Consider the following 24,113-nt stretch of genomic DNA (forward strand, 5'->3'; position numbering starts at 1 on the left):
TTCTTATTTCTCTGATAATTCATTCAAACTTGCTTTTAAAAAACACGTAGTGTACGCTATAGAAAATAAAAAACCAGGAAGTTTTTTTCCGTTTAGTTCGCTTGCTGCACGGCCTCACGAGCATCAGGTACGTGAAATACTTGTTGTGCGGCATTCACGCGTTTAAGTACAGGTGTTTCAGCACCTCCCTGAAACATCTGTAGTATATATTTTTCCCTTTCAACCAACATTAGTAAGTATTATACTAAAACAACTCACTCAATATTAAATACAATGTCGATTGTAACATTTTGTTGAAATTAATTACTTTTTTATACTTTTCTTTATTTACAAAAAAAAATTAAATAAAGCAATTTGTTTGAGAGTTCAAGATATTTTTGGAACGGTTTTAAAGTAAATTTGTTATGTTTGCAGTGTGTCATCCAATTCTTCTTCTTCTTTTATTATTATAGACTGCGGAGATGTGCGCTTTAAAACTTTTGAAACTACTTCATTTAACGAGTCTCTTGCACCCGATTCTAATAGATCTGAAACTTTAAGAAAGATCGTATCGTCAGATCTTAATCTTAAAATGGAAATTAATGCTAGTTCTGAATTTGATTTCACATAACCATTTTTTTCTTTAGTTCCATTTACCAGCATAGGCACCAAATATTTTAAAACTTTGATTTGCTGACAAACTTTTAGAAAGGTGGGTACAACTTTTTGCAACAAGCTGTTTGACATCGTTGCTAGAATGATGCATTGCTCTAGCTAACGCAACTACCACATTTAAAGGAAGTTAATTTTTATTGACAAGGTAATAGTCCAAAAGGTAAGTGCTAGCTCTAACAGCATTTCAAGCAATTGGAACTTTTTCTGATAAAATATTGATCAAAACATATGATGTAATCTTTTCAGGCAAATTCGAAAAAAGTACTTCGTTGGGGCACTCTTTTAAGGCTACAAACAATACTATTGTGTGCCCATGTTTTACTATAAGATCATCTGCATTATTCGTCAGTATTATATTATTAAACAAATCATAGACTTGTCCAGACGCTATGTGTTTTAGTATCGCTCCCAAGCATCCTCCAACCGCGCTTCGAGTGGCGTCTTCGTGATGTCCGATCATACTCAATAAGGTAACATACATTTGTTTCTTTATTGCATCAGACATTTTGTCTCCAGATCGACTCACAATACTGCGAAGTGCATGAAGCATTGTCTCTCTAACAGAAGAATCATCCGAGTTTTTAATTCCATTATGAATTTCATTAAATAATGGATCTGCTCTAGAATGAATTGCCACTAACTCAGACAATGCTTTTCCAGCTTTCATTCTCACGTTTCGATTCTGATCATGTAATGCTTTAAGAAAGGTGGTCTGAAGTTGTGGTAAAAACTGTTTTAACAAAACACCAACTTTATGAAGTAAAATTGACAAAGTTTCCAAAACTGCAGCCTTAACCGCCGCGTTAAAACGGTCACCTAGTATTCGAATTAATGGACCTGTTATGTGTACTACTGAAGGCTGCAACGATTGTGCGTTTGTTAGAAAAATAACTTCACCGAGTCCTTGTGCCGCGTTTTCTTTTTCCTCTGGTAATCCATTTAAAATTGCTTCCCGAAAAACAGGTAATAGCGGAGTAATTCCTTTTGGCAAGCAAAAACCAGGAAGCTCTGTTCCATTCAGTTCGCTTGCGGCAAACCTAACGGCCTGGCGAACATCAGATACGTGAGATATTTGTTGCGCGGCATTCATGCCTTTAATTACAGCGTTGAGGGCCTCCCAAGATTTTTGTAGTATATCTTTATCCTTTTCCACCAACAACTTCAGTAAACATCTTAAAAGCTGAGGAATGTATTGAGAATAGTTCCCGGGCGAATGAATACAAAAAGCAGATAGTAAGCTTGCTGCAGACTTTCGAGTGCATAGGTCAGAATCTTTGTCAAGAGTTTCCAAAAGTGACGGGAGTACTAATTTAACTCCATGAGCGGAGAGTTTTCTCATAACAACTTTAGCTGTATCATCAGCTGCCTGTCTTACGTATTGGGATGGATCACCAAAACATTGTAACAAATGGGGCAACACATGAGCTATATAAGGTTCAAATAAACGACCAAGTGTAGTACACAAAACTTTATTTCTAATCTTATTCTTATTAAATTAATCTTGCTGATAGTTAGTCGGCTATAGATCTTTGTTCCAAGCAGATTCAGTACCCCTAATTTTAAATCATAAATCTAACTATGAGTTACGTGGCTACAGAGTATTATGTTCTTACTATAGTAGACTGTACCCTGTTATCTCTAGTTCTGACTTTCTGCCGCTCTTAAAGCGATCATTACTTTTTTTGGGTCTTACTTTTCTCGTTTCTTTACTAAATCCGTTATCGATTCAATCTCCACCAGATTCGAGCCGTACAATACACGGCAAAGCCCCTCGGTCGATTGGGCAAGAGGTGGACGTGGTACCGGCACGGGAAAACATTTTGTATTTTTCTTCAGTATTATATTATTAACCAATTCATAGACTTGTCTAGGCGCTATATGCTATAATATCGCTCCTAAGCATTCTCCAACCATGCTTCGATTGGCGTCTGCGCGTTGTCCAAACATACTTAAAAGTCGAAGTCGAATGCTCTGAAGTGCATGGAGCATTGAAGAATCAATAAATCTTATAAAACAATGGATCTGTTCTAGAACATTACTTGATTCTTGAATCAATGGCCACTAATTCAGACAATGCTTTTCCAGCATTTTTTCTCACGTTTCGGTTTTCATCATGTTATGCTTTAAGAAAGAAAGTGTTGTGAAGTTGTGGTAAAAACTATTTTAACAGAGTTCCTGCTTTATGAGGTAACTACAATGTTTTCAATACAGCATCCCAATCCCGTTGGGATTAGCCGATCTTCTAGGATTGGAATCAATAGACCTATTATGTGTACTACTACAGAAAAAGTTATATAATTAAGAAATGGCTTCACTGAGAACTTGTGCCGCGTTTTCTTATTTCTCTGATAATTCATTCAAACTTGATTTTAAAAAACACGTAGTGTACGCTATAGTAAATAAAAAACCAGGAAGTTCTTTTCCGTTTAGTTCGCTTGCTGCACGGCCTCACGAGCATCAGGTACGTGAAATACTTGTTGTGCGGCATTCACGCGTTTAAGTACAGCATTGAAAGCACCTCCCTGAAACTGTAGTATATATTTTTCCCTTTCAACCAACATTAGTAAGTATTATACTAAAACAACTCACCCAATATTAAATACAATGTCGATTGTAACATTTTGTTGAAATTAATTACTTTTTTATACTTTTCTTTATTTACAAAAAAAAATTAAATAACGCAATTTGTTTGAGAGTTCAAGATATTTTTGGAACGGTTTTAAAGTAAATTTGTTATGTTTGCAGTGTGTCATCCAATTCTTCTTCTTCTTTTATTATTATAGACTGCGGAGATGTGCGCTTTAAAACTTTTGAAACTACTTCATTTAACGAGTCTCTTGCACCCGATTCTAATAGATCTGAAACTTTAAGAAAGATCGTATCGTCAGATCTTAATCTTAAAATGGAAATTAATGCTAGTTCTGAATTTGATTTCACATAACCATTTTTTTCTTTAGTTCCATTTACCAGCATAGGCACCAAATATTTTAAAACATCAATATTACTTTGATTTGCTGACAAACTTTTAGAAAGGTGGGTACAACTTTTTGCAACAAGCTGTTTGACATCGTTGCTAGAATGATTCATTGCTCTAGCTAACGCAACTACCACATTTAAAGGAAGTTCATTTTTATTGACAAGGTAATAGTCCAAAAGGTAAGTGCTAGCTCTAACAGCATTGCAAGCAATTGGAACTTTTTCTGATAAAATATTGATCAAAACATATGATGTAATCTTTTCAGGCAAATTCGAAAAAAGTACTTCGTTGGGGCACTCTTTTAAGGCTACAAACAATACTATTGTGTGCCCATGTTTTACTATAAGATCATCTGCATTATTCGTCAGTATTATATTATTAAACAAATCATAGACTTGTCCAGACGCTATGTGCTTTAGTATCGCTCCCAAGCATCCTCCAACCGCGCTTCGAGTGGCGTCTTCGTGATGTCCGATCATACTCAATAAGGTAACATACATTTGTTTCTTTATTGCATCAGACATTTTGTCTCCAGATCGACTCACAATACTGCGAAGTGCATGAAGCATTGTCTCTCTAACAGAAGAATCATCAGAGTTTTTAATTCCATTATGAATTTCATTAAATAATGGATCTGCTCTAGAATGAATTGCCACTAACTCAGACAATGCTTTTCCAGCTTTCATTCTCACGTTTCGATTCTGATCATGTAATGCTTTAAGAAAGGTGGTCTGAAGTTGTGGTAAAAACTGTTTTAACAAAACACCAACTTTATGAAGTAAAATTGACAAAGTTTCCAAAACTGCAGCCTTAACCGCCGCGTTAAAACGGTCACCTAGTATTCGAATTAATGGACCTGTTATGTGTACTACTGAAGGCTGCAACGATTGTGCGTTTGTTAGAAAAATAACTTCACCGAGTCCTTGTGCCGCGTTTTCTTTTTCCTCTGGTAATCCATTTAAAATTGCTTCCCGAAAAACAGGTAATAGCGGAGTAATTCCTTTTGGCAAGCAAAAACCAGGAAGCTCTGTTCCATTCAGTTCGCTTGCGGCAAACCTAACGGCCTGGCGAACATCAGATACGTGAGATATTTGTTGCGCGGCATTCATGCCTTTAATTACAGCGTTGAGGGCCTCCCAAGATTTTTGTAGTATATCTTTATCCTTTTCCACCAACAACTTCAGTAAACATCTTAAAAGCTGAGGAATGTATTGAGAATAGTTCCCGGGCGAATGAATACAAAAAGCAGATAGTAAGCTTGCTGCAGACTTTCGAGTGCATAGGTCAGAAGAATTCGCTGAAATAAGTAATGTATCCATTATTGTCCTAATTCCAGTTTCATCTGTTACTGATAATATAACCGTTTGGCAATACTCGTTCTCCTGTGCTTCATTGGAATACCCGTAGGCGTCTGACAGGGCCTCTAATAATGCTGATAATATTTTAGGCAAGTATTTGATCAATGCTTCTCCGGCGACAGATACTAGTATAGATAATGCTTTTGTATTCACTGGTGGAGATGTTAGTTGCGGCACAAGATACGGCAAAACCACTTTTGATTTAATAGACATAACCTGTCTCAGGCCGTCTAAAGTATTCTCAGCAATTATGGGGTCGGGATCTGAAAGACCTTCCAGCATGAATGGCAGAATTTCATCCAACGCCCGGGATCCTACTGTGCTATGTAAGGACTCAAATGTTTTTGCTGCTGCTTCTCGAACTTCAGGTAAGGGATCACACAAAGCCTTTCGGACTGTAGGGACTAAACTGTCTATAAATGTAAGGACCATTTCTTTTGATGTAGAACCCATTATTTCAGACAAACCAATGCAGACTCCTTGACGTTGATCAGAATGATCAGAGTTGAGACCATTTTCAAGAATAGGAATTATTTCGGGTAAAACTCGTTCCCCAAGTTTCCTTACCAAATCCCCCAATGTTCGCGCTGCCACTTGCCTCTTATCGTAACTTGTACTTGCCAAACATCCAAGAAGTAAACCGAACAGTGTTGGTAAAATCTCACGCAGAGTCCGCGGAGTATTTGTCACAACCACTTTCCATACATGCAGTGCAGCCTGTCGCACCATCAATGAAACGTCACTACGTCCCATGTAGAGCCCTGACAATACTCTATTTCTACGTTCATCACCCAAAAAGTGAATAATAGCTGTATGTGAATGTTCCGTACCAAAATTATCATCTTCACTTGCTGTTTCCGTAGTCATTTTTCCAGATACCCCAGATATTCGATACAATAGATCTCCAAGTAATTGAACAGAACTATATCTAATCCGCCAATTATCATCAAACAGTCCTTTTTCTAGTTCAGGTAGTAAAAGTGCGACAGCAGTTTCTGCGTATAAATTAACAATTCGTTGTCCCGCCTTTAAAGCAGTATCACGAACATATTCGCTTTCATCCGCTAAAGCCTTTAAAATCGGATTTATAATTTGTCCGATATATGGTGTAAATTCTTCTTGAAATGCTCCAGGCATATATATAAACATCATTATATATCCATCTTTAACATGTGCAGCAATGTCTACGCGTTCTGCAGTCGAAATTATTTCCGGCATAAGTTTATGCATCTTTTCAACACCAAGTCCTCCAACTACTTCAGATAGGCCTTGTGCTGCTCCACTTCGATCTACACTACTAGACTCGGAAGTTAGAGTTTCCATTAGCCAGGGTAATAAATTTTCAAATGAACTTTCTCCCATACCTTTAACCATAGCACCAAGCGCACGAGCTGACACAGCTCGGACTTCAGGGACTGGATCTAATAATGATGATTTTAGGCCAGGAATAATACTTGGTAAGTAGGGCGCAAGATCTTTTTGGTCCGTTAAGGAATACATGTTTCCTATTATTTGTGCAGCCATTTTTCTAGTCTCTGTAGATCGGTCCATAAAGGCACGTTGCACCACTGGCATAATTAGAGCTAATGAGGGAGCATCAATGAAGTGAATAAATTTAGTTTTTAGCAAGCTTTGCAAACAAGTAGATGTATTATTTGACGGATCTTCCAATGCATCCAAAAGCACGGGAACAATAGCTTGAATTTCAGGATTTTTAATAACAGATCCAATTACCTTAAGAGCCTCTGCACCAGATTCTTGTACTTTAGTGTGAGAATCTCCCAGGACTTGAATTAGTTTTGGTACTATACTTGGAAGGCATGATGAAAGTTGCTTTGGTGCACAGAATGCCATTGCACCTAACAATTCAACTGATGCTGTTTTTGTTCTCCATGAATCTTCGTCAAGAGCTTCCAAAAGTGACGGGAGTACTAATTTAACTCCATGAGCGGAGAGTTTTCTCATAACAACTTTAGCTGTATCATCAGCTGCCTGTCTTACGTATTGGGATGGATCACCAAAACATTGTAACAAATGGGGCAACACATGAACTATATAAGGTTCAAATAAACGACCAAGTGTAGTACACAAAACTTCAAAAGCAAACAAAGCTCCTTCTCTGGACTTATAATTCTTTTTTTCCTGAATGAAAGCGGTCAGCTTTGACATTATGTCTAGTTGCTTTAAGGATAAGATCCCAAGACCTTTAACTATGCCGGCAATGCCATACGCAGCTCCACGTCTTTCACCATATTTCTCAGACTTTGCCAATGAGTGTAACAATTTTTTTATCATTGACGGGGCGTCATCCTTTACTGATGGCATAAGATGAGGTAAGCAATTCGATACCGCTTCCTGAACTTGTTGCGATGGAGTAGACAGTGCTGTTAATAACCTTTTAACTATGGGATCAATTCGTTTGTCATCTTTCTCTAAATGCCGTGCTAACGAACCCATCAATATCACAACAGCTTGACGTATGTTATCGTAACTTTGGGATTTTGGCGCTTTATCCAGAAAATCTTCGAACACTGGTAGCAAATTTACAATGGTTTTATTTCCGTGTAAATCAACTATTTTTAATGCGGCAGCTAACATTTCCTTATGTACAATATCTTCCCGGTCGCCGAGTCCTTGTGATACCATAAAATTCATAATGTCGTTTATATCTTCAATAGATAACAGGAAAGCGATAGTGGAGAATGCAATAGCAATACCTCTTCGTGGTTTCCATTGATCGATAGCAGGTTCAATTTCGCGGTCGAATTGATCCATTACGGGCGGTATTAGGGATAACTTTTCTTTGTAAATAACAAATAGCTTCTTTATAACACATTTTATTAAAACTTCATCACCAACTAATAGGGGAATTAAGGATTCTGAAGCGGATTTTTGAATGCACGTCTCCGGGTGTGTGATATCATTTATAATATCGACATATCCGGGTAAAGGGAATTTGGCAGTGTTCCACAAATAAAAAGCCACTTCTCTATTTTCTTCCTCTGGGTCATGTTTTGCTATCCAAATTCGATTTATAATTACTTTTTCCAGACTGTTATCCACTTTAATGTGTTTTACAATTCCATTTACCATTATTTTAAGGGATTGTAATGCCACCTTTCTTACAGCGTCGGAACAATGTTGCAAGGCTTGTAGAAATATGCTAATAATATGGTTATCCGGACTAGAAGAGCAATTATCACCATTTGAACACTTCGCAACTTGTAAGATGGCACCTGAAGTTTGTGCCTCCAGTTTACGGTTGTTTATTAAAAGATTAAACAAAATTTCAAACATACCAAATCTAGGCATAAACTGTGGCTTACAACAAACTGCAGCGCTTGTATGCAGAGCTATTATCTGTATTCCTTTAGAAATAAGATCAAAATTCGAATCAGTATTTAACAATATTAACGCACGTTTTAAGAACTCGAAGGCATATGCAAACGATGGCGAGTCAAGAAAATTTGATTTAACGTGATTTTCAAGGTCAATTATTATATCATTAATAGCTTGATTTATATTTAAAGCTTCAAATTCCTCTTTTAAAATACATGACGGACTTTGGAGTTTGATTGTCGCTACTGCGATGGCACGACCAAGTTTTGGCTGGGAAGTAAAGCATAGATTACGCAAGAATAAATACAGATCAGTAAGAACCTCGGCACACAGAGGACTTTTAGAAGCATTCAATATACCGTCCAATAAAGAATGAAAATGTTGGGCAATTTGCTCTCCATTTCCAGAACACGATGCTTTTAGCAAGCTTATTTTTGAAATTAGTTTTTCATACAGCAAGGTAATTCTTAATTTTATTTGCTGTTCTTTTTCCATTTGATTTTTAATTTGTTCTTCTTGCTTCTGAGTATACCTTACAGTTTTTAATTTGCCTTCTTTTTCCCTTTTTTCGTCAATTTCACGACGAAGTTGAATCTCTTCTAGTTGTTCCTTGTAGCTGTAAACTTTATTTTCTCTTTTTATACGAACTGTTTCATATTGTGTGTCTATATGAGGTATTACACTTTTATCAAACAACTCGCCCTCCGGAGTCAAAAATGTTAAATATTCCTCATTAGAGGCATTATAGTTAGACAAGTTACTAAGATAGTTCTTTAAATTATTTACAACTTTTGGAACAATAAGATTCGGACAAATTCGAACCAATGCTGATATTGTATTCTCGTATTGGACACTAGCTATATAGTTGTCAATGTATTCATTAACAATTTCATTTGTTTTAGCAAATATAACAATTTCGGCATCCAAGTTAAAATGCTTTTGGATGGTTGCTTCCCATAGGTATGGCTCATTAGATACAATTGTAGGGTGATGTGATATAAGCAATAAATCTAAAGCAACGTTCACAGAATCTTCATAAGTAATGTGTTTTAAGCTGGTTAAAGTGAGAAGTGCGTCTACGTACACATGATTTGAAGTATTAAACTGATCGATTGAAGTCTCCACGTCCGTTTCAATATTAACTAAATTAATACGTTTACCGAACTCGTATAAGGCTAACTTTACGAACTCAATTCCGCTTGATGCGTTTATTATTTGTTCGACCTGCCTAGCAGTATATACTCGAACTTTTACTGAATTGCTACATAAGTTATAAACTAAAGTTCGAACTAAAGGTTCCAGTTTGCCTTTAATTTTGTCAGGATATGAAATCAGCAATATTCTTGTCATTAATGATAAATTGCATAACGTGGCAATAGGAGCTATTCCAGTAAACTTTACATTATAAAAAATTAGTTTTTTCATATCAAACACTGTGGTCCAAAAGAAGTTATAATTTTCAGATGGTTTTTCCAAAATAAGCATTATACAAGAGATGCACGCTGCTTCAGCCAAATAACATGATTGAGATGAGTTTTCCAAAGCTTTAGTATAAAATAAAATAAGATCTGGTATAATAGAACCATGGTTATTAATCTCCGCATTTTGAATTGATAATAGAAGCCATTCAAGATAACTTTGCCGGACAATTTGATTTGTGTTTTTCAGCCGTATTCCAGATTTAAAAATATTGATAATAACATTTGGTAACTGGTGTATAAATTTTTGAGTCCACAACCCAAACATGTCCAAAGTACAGCAAATAACTTTTTCTTGTGTTTCACACTCCAGAGCTTTCCGAAATAATGAAACAGCTTCATTTAAAATGTTGGGCATATGATCTTGATCTATGTTGTTAAAGCTTAAATTGCCAGCTCCCTGAAATATAAAATGCAAATATAGTTATAACATTGAAAAAGCAAATAAAATTTCATCAATGGTTATCTTTTATTTGGTAGACCTACCACCCAATCAAATTCTAAATTATTTAATTTTTAACGGGCAAGTTTTTTTCTACTTACTTGCTGGTGTGGACATTTGGGAAGCCCTTTCAAAAGGAAAGGAAAAGGTAAGGTAAAATAAACTTTAAAAACAATATATAAAAGTTTTAAGAATTAAAATAAGAAAAAACATATAAAAATAATAGTGAAATACTCAAAACTTCTTTTGACGGCTGGAAAAAATTGTATTTTTGCAATCGGTTGTTTGGAAAATAAGGAAAGTTATTTTTAAATCTATTTAATATTTATTTAGAGTAATGCCTGAGATAGTAAAAAATAATTTTTTTTTTAAAGTGCAAACTGTAATTTACCAAATTTTTTAAGGACCTTGTAAATCATATCGCCACTGACATTGTAGTAGTAATTCGAAAACGCAGAAAAAAACAAGAGAGAACGCTATAGTCGAATTCCGCGACTATCTGATACCCGTTACTAGTGGAAGTGCGAAGGAGAAATTTCAACACCAACAATTTTTGCCGGTTTGTGGGCGTTAGAGAGGGCGTGGCAAAAAGTTTTTTGCAGTGTTGCAGTCTAGTGCAGTGTTACGTACCCCCCTTTTATAAACTCTTCAGAGTTAAAGATTCACACAAAGAATATTAAAACAAAAGGGAGGGGTAGGTACAACTCGATCGTTGAGTCAAAATGGTAATTATATTCCGGCAATTAATGCTAGGTGGAAACACATACGCAATCTAATCAATAACCAGAGTAGACTCCGCTTAATAAGAAAGTCTAGATTATGGTCTCCCTAGAGACCAGAGTCTTCCACACCAGAAGGGTCAGAGGAAGCGGCCAAGAGTCGATAAATGCTGCACTCTGAAAGACCATTGAAGCTAACTAAAGGTAACTAATTTAAGGTGTACATTTAGGTAAATAAACGTCCTGAATAAAACAACAAGTGCAGATAAAGAGAAGTTGATAGCGGAAACGCGCAGCGAGGGTGCTGCAGTGAAAATGTCATGCATGCCGATGTACACAATTATACGTTTATTATACCCGTAACTCGTATATATGGTTGCATATTTATTCTCCATGTAAACCATGGACCCTAAGTCCACACCAAAACCTGAATTTTTGACTAAACACTTTCACTACGAGTGTACCACCTGGTTTTAAAAATGCCCTAGCAACTTTCCAGAAGATTTCGTCAACAAACACTTGGAATCTTTAATGAATGGTTTTCAGAAACTTCATGCAAATCTTAAGCTCCAGTTAGACAAAAGCGAGTTTAAAAAAAAAATAACTTTTAGGGTCATACCACAAAATCAATAAAGAAAAAAATAGCGATCAAAGTATTTTCCATTCAAAACAAGAGACAACGCTATAGTCGAGTTCCCCGACTATCTGATACCCGTTACTCAGCTAGTGGATGTGCGAAGAAGAAATTTCAACACTGACAGTTTTTGGCGGTTTGTGGGCGTTAGAGTGGGCGTGGCAACATGAATCGACAAACTTGCGCTGATTCTATGTCTCTGGAGTCTGTATGCTTTATCTCAACTTTCTAGCTTTTGTAGTTCCTGAGATCTCAGCGTTCATACGGACGGACAGACAGACGGACGGACAGACGGACATGGCCAGATCGACTCGGCTATTGATCCTGATCAAGAATATATATACTTTATATGGTCGGAAACGCTTCCTTCTGCCTGTTACATACTTTTCAACGTATATAGTATACCCTTTTACTCTACGAGTAACGGGTATACATATAACAAGAGAGAACGCTATAGTCGAGTTCCCCGACTATCTGATACCCGTTACTTAGCTATGGAAGTGCGAAGGAGAGTCTTCAACACTGACAGTTTTTGGCGGTTTGGGGGCGTTGGAGTGGGCGTGGCAACATGAATCGACAAACTTGCGCTGCTTCTATGTCTCTGGAGTCTGTATGCTTAATCTCAACTTTCTAGCTTTTGTAGTTCCTGAGATCTCAGCGTTCATACGGACGGACAGACAGACGGACGGACAGACGGACATGGCCAGATCGACTCGGCTATTGATCCTGATCAAGAATATATATACTTTATATGGTCGGAAACGCTTCCTTCTGCCTGTTACATACTTTTCAACGAATCTAGTATACCCTTTTCTTCTACGAGTAACGGGTATAAAAAGTCTTAATTAACTAATAAAAGTGAGTAAGTTAATAAAGCTTTTGAAAAATTAACAACGCTTCTCAAGAATGACCGAATTCGTATATGCCCTGACTTTACAAAAACATTTATTGATTCTACCAATTTCGCAGTAGGAGCCTTACAAAATAAAAAACAAATTAGTTTTCCAATCCGTATTTTGTTTAATACTTCCGACCATATTTCTATTGAGTCCCTTTTGAAATATTAAGTTAGCCCTTGGCTACATAACATAGAGCGTGCTAGATTTTTGGCACATCGAGAAAAAACAAGAGGGAACGCTATAGTCGAGTTCCCCGACTATCTGATACTCGTTACTTAGCTATGGAAGTGCGAAGGAGAAAATTTATTGTTAGTTATTGGCGACTTGTGGGAGTCGCAAAATGGGTCAACAAATTTGCGCTGTGACTCTGTCTCTATAATCTCAACCTTCTAGCTTTAATAGTTCCTGAGATATTCACGTTCGTAAGCACAGACGGACGGACAGGGCCAGATCGGCTATTGATCCTGATCAAGATTATATATACTTTATATGGTCGAAAGCGCTGCCTTCTGCCTAATACGTACTCAACGAATTTAGTATATTCTACAAGTAACGGGTATTAATACTTATTGTACATATTTCCGAATTGTGCAATGAATAGCATAAAACTTCACCAATACCCTCAAAAAAACATTTTGTACGATCACAGAATAAGCTTACTCTCGTGCCCATTTAGACGTTTACGATCCACAGATAAATATTTTCCAGGCCTCCCACAAGCCAACGATGTAACATACCTTAACGCACAATACGAGAACAATTCAAAATCCTGAGAATTATCATAAATTCGAAACGACAAAATTCCAGACCTTTGATTTCTACCCGTAAATGATAGTTTATCCGAAACATCTGGGTTTCTAACCATTCCCGCCTATAACACAGGGATTATCCATCTCAGTAATAATTGTTAGAGCACCTAAATTTTTACAGTTAGTTAAGATTTAATTTTATATTTAAATATTTAATTTAATATTAAGCTCAACAAATTTCAATTACTCTATTTCTCTAAACTACTTCCCAGCGAATACAATTTCAATATGATTCGGGGAAACATAAGATTTCAAATTAAAAAGAGTATATTTTGGAGTCAATAGCTCGCCTTTTAAGACCATTTGTTTGCTGAAACAATTAGAACCGTAGAACTGAGACACCTAAAGCTAGCAATACCATTCGTAATACCATGCTACAAAGAAGAAGCTAATCGCGTAGAGCACGGCGCTCCATAAAGGTTCACTTTCATTATATAGGTAATATTAGCTCATATTTAAAAGTATTTTCTGCACACGAAATTGCCAAATAAATCGGCCCAGCATGCTAGATCGCCCCATTTATTTGCGAATGCTTTCATGTAAGAAATTAGGCTTTAGGATGAAGATAGTTCGGTTGGCAACGAACTATGCAAAAGTTTTTCTAAACATTATAGTTTAAGATCAAGTTGGCGGCGTTCTATGATGGGGACTCCCAGAACTCCGGGGAGACCATAACGGATTCTGCCACTCCTGACAAAGGGCGTGTGGACGGCAATCTAAGTGTGAATTGAGATAGTGCAAAAAATCATTGTTTTTCTTCTTACTTCAGAAAAAGGACTGTTTTTCCACTTAGAAACTATGCCCTACTTTAGCAGCAACAAATTTATTTTTTCTTTTGCGCGGTAGCTTTTTTGGCGAGGGTGCGCTCGGGAAGAGCAAACCTACAACGACGAAATGTTTGTCGGTGCTGCCACCTGAATTTCTGGCGTGTTTAAACGTCCCATTTCCAAAGTCGCGCTCTGCTCCTCGACGGTATCCCCATCGTACTCTACGCTTCTCCAACGGTATATCAAAACGTTCCGAATTGCCGCTCGCATCAATCACCAACACAGGGATGAAAGTGGAGGTTGTTCTAAAGAAAAAACGCATATACACGTCTATTCCTTTCATCCGCGAGGTGTTTTATGCAAGACAACGACCACAATTAAATCCGCGATTATCATCGATTATCATATTATACAACCAAATCTTTTTCTTAGTTCTACAAACGTTTATAAAAAGTCCGTTCTGACATATACATACAACTGCGAAAAAAGAATAGCACCACTTGCCCAGTAAAACTTTGAATAAGTCTCCTACCTACAATTTTGGGTTTAAAAGGATCTGAAATACCTTTTTAGAAAGGTTAAACAATTCACTTCTTAGGAAATAAAAAAAATCACAATTGTTCTATGAATTCTTAACGTATTTAAGGAACTTTATTAAAAATGACAAAATAGGGCGAAAAAAATAATAGCACCACTTCATAAAAAATGCTTTAAACATAAAATATTAACTTAACAGTAACAAATTCATTAATAACAAGTGATTGTATATTAAAACCAGAGAGAACGCTATAGTCGAGTTCCCCGACTATCTGATACCCGTTACTCAGCTAGTGGGAGAAAGAGAGTCTTAAACACAATTTTTGGCGGTTTGTAGGCGTTATAGTGGGCGTGGCAGAAAGTTTTTTGGCAAATCGATAGAAATTTACAAGACCAATATAAAAATGAAAAAATATCAAAACATTTTTCAAAAGTGTGGGCGTAGCAGCTTTGGGCGGTTTGAGGGCGTTAGAGTGGGCGTGGCAAAAAGTTTTTTGGTAAATCGATAGAAAATTACAAGACTAATACAAAAATGAAAAAATTTCAAAACATTTTTCAAAAGTGTGGGCGTGGCAGTTTTGGCCGGTTTGTGGGCGTTAGAGTGGGCGTGTCAACATGAATCGACAAACTTGCGCTGCTTCTATGTCTCTGGAGTCTGTATGCTTAATCTCAACTTTCTAGCTTTTGTAGTTCCTGAGATCTCGACGTTCATACGGACGGACAGACGGACATGGCCAGATCGACTCGGCTATTGATCCTGATCAAAAATATATATACTTTATATGGTCGGAAACGCTTCCTTCTGCCTGTTACATACTTTTCAACGAATCTAGTTTTACTCTACGAGTAACGGGTATAACTACGCCGATCCCATTAATTTAGTATTTGGTAGTGTATCCTTTATAAGCAATAACAGCTGCTCAACGCTTTGGCATGGAGTCAACCAGGTCCTGGCACCGTTTTGGGGTTATATTGCTCCAGGACTCCTTAATCACGGTCCATAGGCTTTCGTTATTAGTTGGCTTAAAAGCTGCAACTGCCTTTTTAATATCCGACCAAAGGTTTTCGATGGGATTGAGGTCTGGCGACTGCGCAGGCCACTCCAGAAAATGAACTGATTTATTTTGGAACCATTCCTTGGCTTTTCTACTGGTATGCTTGGGGTCATTGTCTTGTTGGAAGACCCATTTTAGCGGCATATCATATTCAGCAAAGGGTAGCATCACCGTCTCCAAAATATCCACATACACATGCTGATCCATTATGGTTTTTATCCAATGTATTGGTCCAACTCCCTAGTAAGAAAAACATGCCCATACCATTACACTGGATCCGACGTGTTTAATTGCTTCTACTGTGTCGTTTGGCTTATATTCGCTGTTCCTAGGGCGTCTTACATTCGATCAAGATCCATTCCCACCAAAAAAAACCACCTTGCTCTCATCTGACAATAAAAAGTTCGTCCATCTTTCGCATGGCCAATTTAAATGTTCCTTGACGAACTTAATGCGCTTGGGTATGTGTCTCCCATTTAAAAAAATGACCTTTCCTTGGACTACAACCTTTTAAACCATGTTCCCTTAGACATGTGTGAACTATTTGCACTGTTGCGGATATGTTGAGATCCTTTTTCAGTTCGGTAGTAGCTTTAAATGGATCCTTCTTGCTCTCGGGCACTAGCCTTGTGAAGAGATGGGTGCCCAATGATTGTTTTTTCCCACGTTTTTCGGGATTCTCATTGTAGGTGATTACATTTCCTATAATTTTGTTTGAGCATTGAAGGATTTGACCAATATTTCTAAAAGATTTTCCTTCAGAAATGACTTTTTTGATCAAGTCACGTTTTTCTTCAGTGCAGTGTTTTACACGTCCCATTTTAATGATTTTTTAAAGGAAATTTTTTAAAAATTGTTTTCGAAATAATAGAACAAGTGTCAAGTTTCATAACCACATGCTTTTTACCAAAGCAACCCTTCGATAATTATTGATTATTTGAAAAAATCGATAGTGGTGCTATTTTTGTTTTCGCCTCATTTTAGACCTTGCCGCCCAAAAAAAATTATAAAAATAAAGGTATGAACAATTCAAATTTTTTTTTTCATTTTTGGGTGGGAAAAATATCTAGCATTATGCGAAAAATCAGTATTTGGTTCTATCGGTACCTCAACCTTAATTTATTTGATCGATAACAAAAAAGGTATGGTGGTGCTATTATTTTTTTCGCAACTGTATACTAGAGGGCTGCATAACACCATTCTCTTTGTTTGCATTTAGAGTACTCATTCGTTTTAGTATGTCGCGATCTCTTTGCGTTCACTTCGTATGCGTTCGGAGTTTTGGTCGAAACGAAGTCAATGAATGCGTGCAAAACCTAAATGAAGCCAATGAATTTTCAATAAAAATTCAGAGTACTCTGAAAAATGAGTTCGGACAGCGCGGAGTTAAGTATAAGTTTTCTGTGTTTGTGTATTATTATGTGCGTGTGCGACTTATTTAATAATATTGTGGCATTTGTCTAAAACGAATATATAAATTGTGTAGTCCATGTGTTGTCAATTATTATAACATTGAAAATTAAAAAAAATATATATATTTATAAGATAAGAATATAATGTATTATCAGTTATGTAATAATAAACAATAATATTAAAACACGAATTTAGCATAGCACAACTGTCTTTTATTTAAACTCACACACACACACACACACACATACGCAGACAAGACATTCGAATTACCCATTCACTTTACTCGGTCTTCACTTCATTCGTTTCAGAATGTGCCGTTTGAGTTGATTGACTTCACTTCGTTCATTTGCAAACGCGCCGAATTCACTTCGTTCGTTTCAACACGAATGTCTCATTTGCCGGTTTGAATAGTGTTATGCAGCCCTCTATCATATACGCGACAGATAGTATATTGTATTTATTCTATATATTGATTATATAATATATTGAAATATTCTTTACATGAAAAACGCTATAGTAGAGTCCTTCGATTATCAGATATCCGTTACCCGCTAGCTGAGCTATTGATAATCGTGGAGATCGACTATTCCATTCTTTTGTACTTTTCTTCTATTTTATATTTAGCAGAAAAAATAATATAGTTATATAGATAAAACATTGTATGCTTTTAAGTTACCTGTAGGAGATTTATTCTATATTCGATCACATTAATTTTGCCATCGGATCCATTTAAAACAGAGAAAATACGCTCTAGTAATTGTTTTACTATATTCCAATCAGAGCATTTTGTTGACAAAAGTTTTAAAGATTCAAGTGACTCTTGTCGTGCGATGTCACCCTTACTGTATAAATTTTGAATGAGAACTATTCCAACCTTATGAGCATAACGACTGCAGTCAAAATTCAACATATTAAAAATTAATCCAATGCTTTGAAGTGTATTTTCTGGGCTTCGCAATATAGACCTTTGTAAAGATGGATAAATGTAGGAATCAAATTCAGTATCGGTAACTGATTCCAATAATGGACTGCAAGCTGTAATAAAGGACTTGTCCGGTTTGGTTTTGCATGATATCATACTTTTTACGAAGTATTCTGATAGCTTTTCTGTATATGGGTTTAATATTACGGCATTATAGTTTTTGGATTTAAATTGAATCATTTCCATGAACAAAATTGTAACATTACTAGTTGCTTCCATTTCAAATAATATGTCCATTGTTTCATTAAAAATTGCAGTATTGTTCCATAGATCGTACAATATTTTTGTTCTCGCGTCTGTAACTTTTTGGTTTGGCGATATAACAGTTATTTGAAATAACAACGACTGATATTCAATCAATTTTTTTTTCTCGGTTTTAAAGATGTTTGATTCACGTTGTGCTTGTTTTTGTATGATAGATATCCATCCTAATGCTATAACGGCCAATTTACACGATTTTTGAGGGGGTACACTAGCGAACTCTTTAAATATAAAAGCTTTAAAGACGTTTAACATATGTTCAATTGTTAAATCATGATGAGTAGTTACAAGGTCTAATAAAAGATCTCTAACTATCAGTTGCGATGTAGGATCCTTATATTTCGTTATCGTAGTTCCAATCACTTTACATATGCCACGAACTATTGTTGAATTTATACCTTAAAATAAAAAATATAATAATTATTACTATCTTCAAAATAATAGTGTAGTCGCCTATCAGAGCACAAGACCTCAGTAACTAATAACTAAACATATATTTTTTATATAAGTGTGTCTCGTGTTTCGAATTATTCCAAGAAACATTTCAGTGGGACCGATTGATACATGGTGGGAATTATGAGGAACACCTGCACATAATTGATATATTATATATTTTGGCATACTTTTAAGATATGCATCAGAAAAATATAAAACTGGATTAAAATAACATGTAAGTTTTGCTAAATTGAGGATTCCTTTTTCGGATTAGCAGTCTAAACGACTTATGACTTATGAAGCGAACTGTGCAACATAGACAAAACTCACCACTGTGACCATAGCGCTGTCATCTATTCTGCAGCATACGTTGAGCCTTAACTTTATTAGTTTTATATATATGTACCTATATATGTATAGGGTGATTTTTTAGGATTTTTTTTTCAATAGGGTTCAGTTTGGCCGTCTTTGATATCAGCTGACATCTGTCGAGCTCTTTGGACCTCCGGCGCACTAAAGAAAATATGGCAGCCATTTAGGCCAGTTTAACAGAAGACCCGTACACATCGATTTGTCCACGTGCGTCAAGAATTGGTCTTCCGGGATGCAATTTCTAAAAACCTACTTGGTGGTCATTGCCACGTAGTTATATTCCATTATTAATGCCATCGAATTATCTTTTAAATAAGAAAAAACCGGCCCTCTACCGCAACCTGTGCACCTTTTCAATTTTTTAATTTTTTTTTTAAATTTTTGAAACGAAATAAATTTAGTTGTATAACGAAATCAGTCCTTTTGAAAATCAAAGTTTTTGCGCTGTTAGTTATGCCCGTTACTCGTAGAGTAAAAGGGTATACTAGATTCGTTGAAAAGTATGTAACAGGCAGAAGGAAGCGTTTCCGACCATATAAAGTATATAAGTTAACACGAGCAAGTCAGAGGGGTGCGACGACCCGCCGAAATGCCATCCAAGACCGGATGGACCAACAATAACATCGGCGACGCTGAGCCAGCCCAGTAACGCATTTCGCTTTAGCGAAAGCGATGTGCAAGGGTCAGCGTAATGCGAGGCGGGCATGTGCGCGCTGGGTGACCGTCGAAGGCACGGAACTCCAGACGGCACGAGGCGCTGACTATGCGCTCTGCTGGGACCGCTGCCTCTAACCGAAGACTTGGCGGCCTTAATAAATTTGATTTGCATTTAGTTCGTAAGATACCAGAATTCAGAGCAGTTGGCTCTAATAAAAAGAACCATTCAATACAAACGTATTTGGTTTAATTGACGCCCAACGCGCTTAAGTGTCGTAAAACCGTAAAATCCGTAGTAAAAAGATCTAGAAATCAAGGTCTCGTAATCGGGTTTTCTTTGAAAACACTTCGGACTCGCGCGCTGCACAATAATAGTGAACAGCAACAAACAAACAAAATTATCTAATACAAAAACAAAACAACGCTGCACAAGCAACAGTGAAAACCGCTGCATATCAACAGTAATCAGCTAAATCAACGACAGCCAGAGGATAAACGGATCAACCAGCTACCGTCTTCGATGCATTTTTATTATACCAGTATACCAATATAACATGTAAGTGAGATCTTTATTTTCAATTTACCTCTTTTAACGTCAACCAGACATGTGTGCCAATTTTTGAAAAAAAAAACACATAATAAGTAACGAAATAAAACAAAAAAAAGAGTGATTGCAATTAAAAGTTCAGGTATAGCGATTTTCATTTACAAATTTAAAAAAAAAAAAACAAATGATGAAGAAGGAAAATTAAGCTCTTTCTCATACAAATTATAAAAAAAAAAATTTTAAAAGTATCATTGTCCGATGTATAGAAACAGTAACGAAAACAATGACAGTGACGAAGACTTAATACAGAGCTATAAAGACATAAGAAATAATAGCCATCAAGGGGGTTACATTGACGGTACTGAGACCGACGAAGATATAGAATTAAGTAACTTAATTGACGGCTTTACAGACAAAGTAAAAATGGTTAACGACCAGGAATTTCAAAATCAACATCAGGACCTTCAACAAGAGGCAACAGCAACACAAGAACAGGCGAAAACCTCAGGTACCATTAGTAATAAAGATGTAATTAGACTCATGGAAGCGGCCGTAAATGGCGCACTAGAGCATCAACAAAAAATATTTTCAGAAAAGCTTAAAGAGGTTGAGAATAGGCAGAGAGTAAATGAGGGTGGACCCCTAGTGGTATACGAGCAAATACCACATAACTCAGCTATCTCTTGTAATGAACCGCTAGACTTAGTAAAGTCCATACCAAGTTTTGACGGAAAACAAGATGAGTATGTGGCATGGCGAACCGCAGCAGTTAACGCCTACGAAATCTACAAACCATATTTGGGTAGCTCTAGAACCTACCAGGCCGTAGGAATCATACGTAACAAGGTAATAGGCCTCGCGGGAGTAATGCTTACGTCACATAATACAGTACTAAATTTTGATGCTATAATAGCTAGAATGGACTGCGCTTATGCAGAACAAACTCCAATCGAGGTAACGCAACAACAAATGGTTACTATGCGTCAGGGAGAACTTCCCCTAATGACTTTTTATAATGAGATTGAGAGAAAGCTAACTCTTATTATTAGTAAGACTTTGTTGTCTTATGACACAAATACTGCCGCTATCTTAAATAATAGATCACGGCAGGACGCTTTGACCGCTTTTGTGACCGGGTTAAAAAAATCAGTCCGACATGTAGTTCTCTCAGCTGCGCCCAAAGATTTGCCATCAGCATTGGCTGTGGCTCAACGGGCAGAGTCTTGCAATGAACGAGCCTGGTTCGTTGCAAGCTTTAATAAAAATTTAGAGGACAAATCTTACAATTCAGAAAACCGTCGCCAGGGTAACCGTTTTCATAACACCCCACAAGGTAATAACCAAAACAACTCCCAGGGTGTTTTCCAGAGAAATCAAAACAATAATGCACCGGGCACTAGTAACCAAACTAGAGGCTCTCAATTTTCTAAAAACCAAGGACATAAAGGCCAAACGCAACAGAACAGTGAATCAAAAAAAAAATTACATAAAACCTTTATCTGAATTAAAACACTTCAAACCGGTGGAAACACCATTTGAAGTTACATCAATCCATGGGCACACAAAAGTGTCTGATCCATCTATTCAATGTTAAGTCATACTTTTTCTTGTTAAACAACCTGAACGGATATGACGGAATTGTTGGACTAGATGTACTAAAAAGGGTCAATGCAAAAATTGATTTAACAAAAAACATCATTGAGCATGATCATGGTACAGAGCAGATTTTTTACTCAAAATGCAGAAATGTAAACTTTATTAACATCAATGACGTGGACGTGCCAAACGCCGTCAACGAAGATTTTAAAAAGATGATCAAAAACAGATCAAAAGCCTTTGCGGACCCAAACGAGTCCCTCCCCTTTAATATAAATACGGTCGCCACGATCCGCACTGACGGGGAACCTGTATATTCAAAACTTTACCCATATCCGATGGGTGTAGCCGATTTCGTCAATTCGGAAGTTAAACAACTTCTAGCAGACGGAATAATAAGACCATCCCGGTCGCCTTACAATAACCCAATTTGGGTTGTTGATAAGAAGGTTTTTGACGAAGAAGGTCATAGGAAGAAACGTCTCGTTATTGACTTCAGAAAACTGAATCAGAAAACAATTGATGACAAGTATCCTATACCATCCATATCGACCATACTGTCGAACATTGGAAAAGCCCAGTACTTCACGACTCTTGATCTGAAGTCGGGCTTCCATCAAATTGAGCTCGCGGAGCGCGATCGAGAAAAGACAGCTTTTTCGGTCAACAACGGGAAGTATGAATTCTGCAGACTTCCCTTTGGTTTAAAAAATGCCCCTAGTATTTTCCAACGGGCCATAGATGATGTTCTGAGAGATCACATCGGTAAAACTTGCTATGTCTACGTCGATGACGTAATCATTTTCTCCCAAACAATGGAGAGTCATGTCAACGATATAAACACGGTCCTAAAAACTTTGTGCGATGCAGGCATGAGAGTGTCTGTAGAAAAATCTATGTTCTTTAAGGAGAACGTAGAATATTTGGGATTCATAGTGTCCCGAGGGGGAATTAAAACTTCGCCTGAAAAGGTTAAGGCTATAAAAGAATTTCAACCTCCATCAACACTGTTCAGTCTCAGGTCATTTCTGGGACTGGCCAGTTATTATAGATGTTTCATAAAGGGGTTTGCTAGCATCGCAAGACCTCTGACGAATATTCTAAAAGGTGACAATGGAAAAATTGGTGCAAACCACTCAAAGAAAGTCAAACTAGAGCTGACCAACGAGCAGCGAAAATCATTTGAAAAACTTAGAAACATCCTGGAGTCTGAGGATGTCATGTTGGCATACCCAGATTTCACTCAGCCATTTGACTTGACCACTGACGCTTCTGGAAGCGGCCTAGGGGCTGTTCTTTCACAGAAAGGTCGTCCAATCACCATGATCTCTCGTACGTTACGCGGAACCGAGATTTCAATGGCAACAAATGAACGAGAACTACTAGCAATAGTATGGGCACTCCAAAATCTCAGAAGCTATTTATATGGCGTAAAGAAGTTAAACATCTTCACCGACCATCAACCACTGACCGGTTCAATGTCGGATAAAAATCCGAATCCCAGGCTCAAAAGGTGGAAAGCGTTTGTTGATGAACATAACGCACAAGTGTTCTACAAGCCGGGTAAAGAAAACCACGTAGCCGACGCCTTGTCGCGGCAAAACGTTAATGCTTTAGATAACGATACACACTCCGACATCGCTACTATCCACAGCGAGGAGTCGTTGACCTACACTATAGAGTCAACGGAAAAACCTGTAAACTGTTTCAGGAACCAAATAGTGATCGAACAGGCAGATTTCCCGTCTATAAAGTCAATCATCCTTTTTAAATCAAAAACGCGTCACATTGTGCGATTTACAGACCGCACAACACTGCTTCGCTCACTAGAAGATTTAGTAAAAATAGATGTCGTCAATGCAATCCACTGCGAGCTACCTATACTCGCCTTCATTCAGCACGATTTAATCGTCGCTTTTCCCTCGACGACATTTAGACATTGTAAGAGCTTGGTCACCGATATAACAAACAGTACCGAGCAAAGGGAAATTATGACCACGGAACACAATAGGGCCCATAGAGCAGGACAGGTCCTTCGTGACTACTTTTTTCCCAAAATGGGCCAGCTAGCGGCAGAAATCACCGCAAATTGCAGAACATGTTCCAAAGCAAAATACAATCGTCACCCAGTGCAACAAACCATAGCGGAAACACCAATTCCCGGTTATACTGGGGAAATTAT

General features: G+C 37.1%; 1 protein-coding gene across 5 annotated transcripts in view; it reads right to left on the minus strand.

Annotated features, from left to right (window-relative positions):
- Window positions 1–336: 336 nt before the first annotated feature.
- The window catches only part of LOC120457865 (eIF-2-alpha kinase activator GCN1), a 39,680-nt gene continuing 15,903 nt past the window's right edge, over window positions 337–24,113 (minus strand). Inside the window, exons 3-5 of one of the 5 annotated variants that reach the window (XM_039645383.2) lie at window positions 17,758–18,722; window positions 3,634–10,206; window positions 337–648 (exon numbers count right to left, since the gene is read on the minus strand). In XM_039645383.2, the coding sequence (XP_039501317.1) occupies window positions 403–648; window positions 3,634–10,206; window positions 17,758–18,722 (7,784 nt within the window). In that variant the 3' untranslated portion in view covers window positions 337–402. Of the gene's footprint in view, window positions 649–3,273; window positions 10,207–10,349; window positions 10,376–17,402; window positions 17,691–17,757; window positions 18,723–24,113 lie in introns of those variants that run through there. The other 4 variants (XM_039645385.2, XM_039645382.1, XM_039645384.2 and 1 more) reach the window with 4 other exon arrangements.

Source organism: Drosophila santomea, unplaced genomic scaffold (genome assembly GCF_016746245.2).
Source record: "Drosophila santomea strain STO CAGO 1482 unplaced genomic scaffold, Prin_Dsan_1.1 Segkk85_quiver_pilon_scaf, whole genome shotgun sequence".
NCBI lineage: Eukaryota > Metazoa > Arthropoda > Insecta > Diptera > Drosophilidae > Drosophila > Drosophila santomea.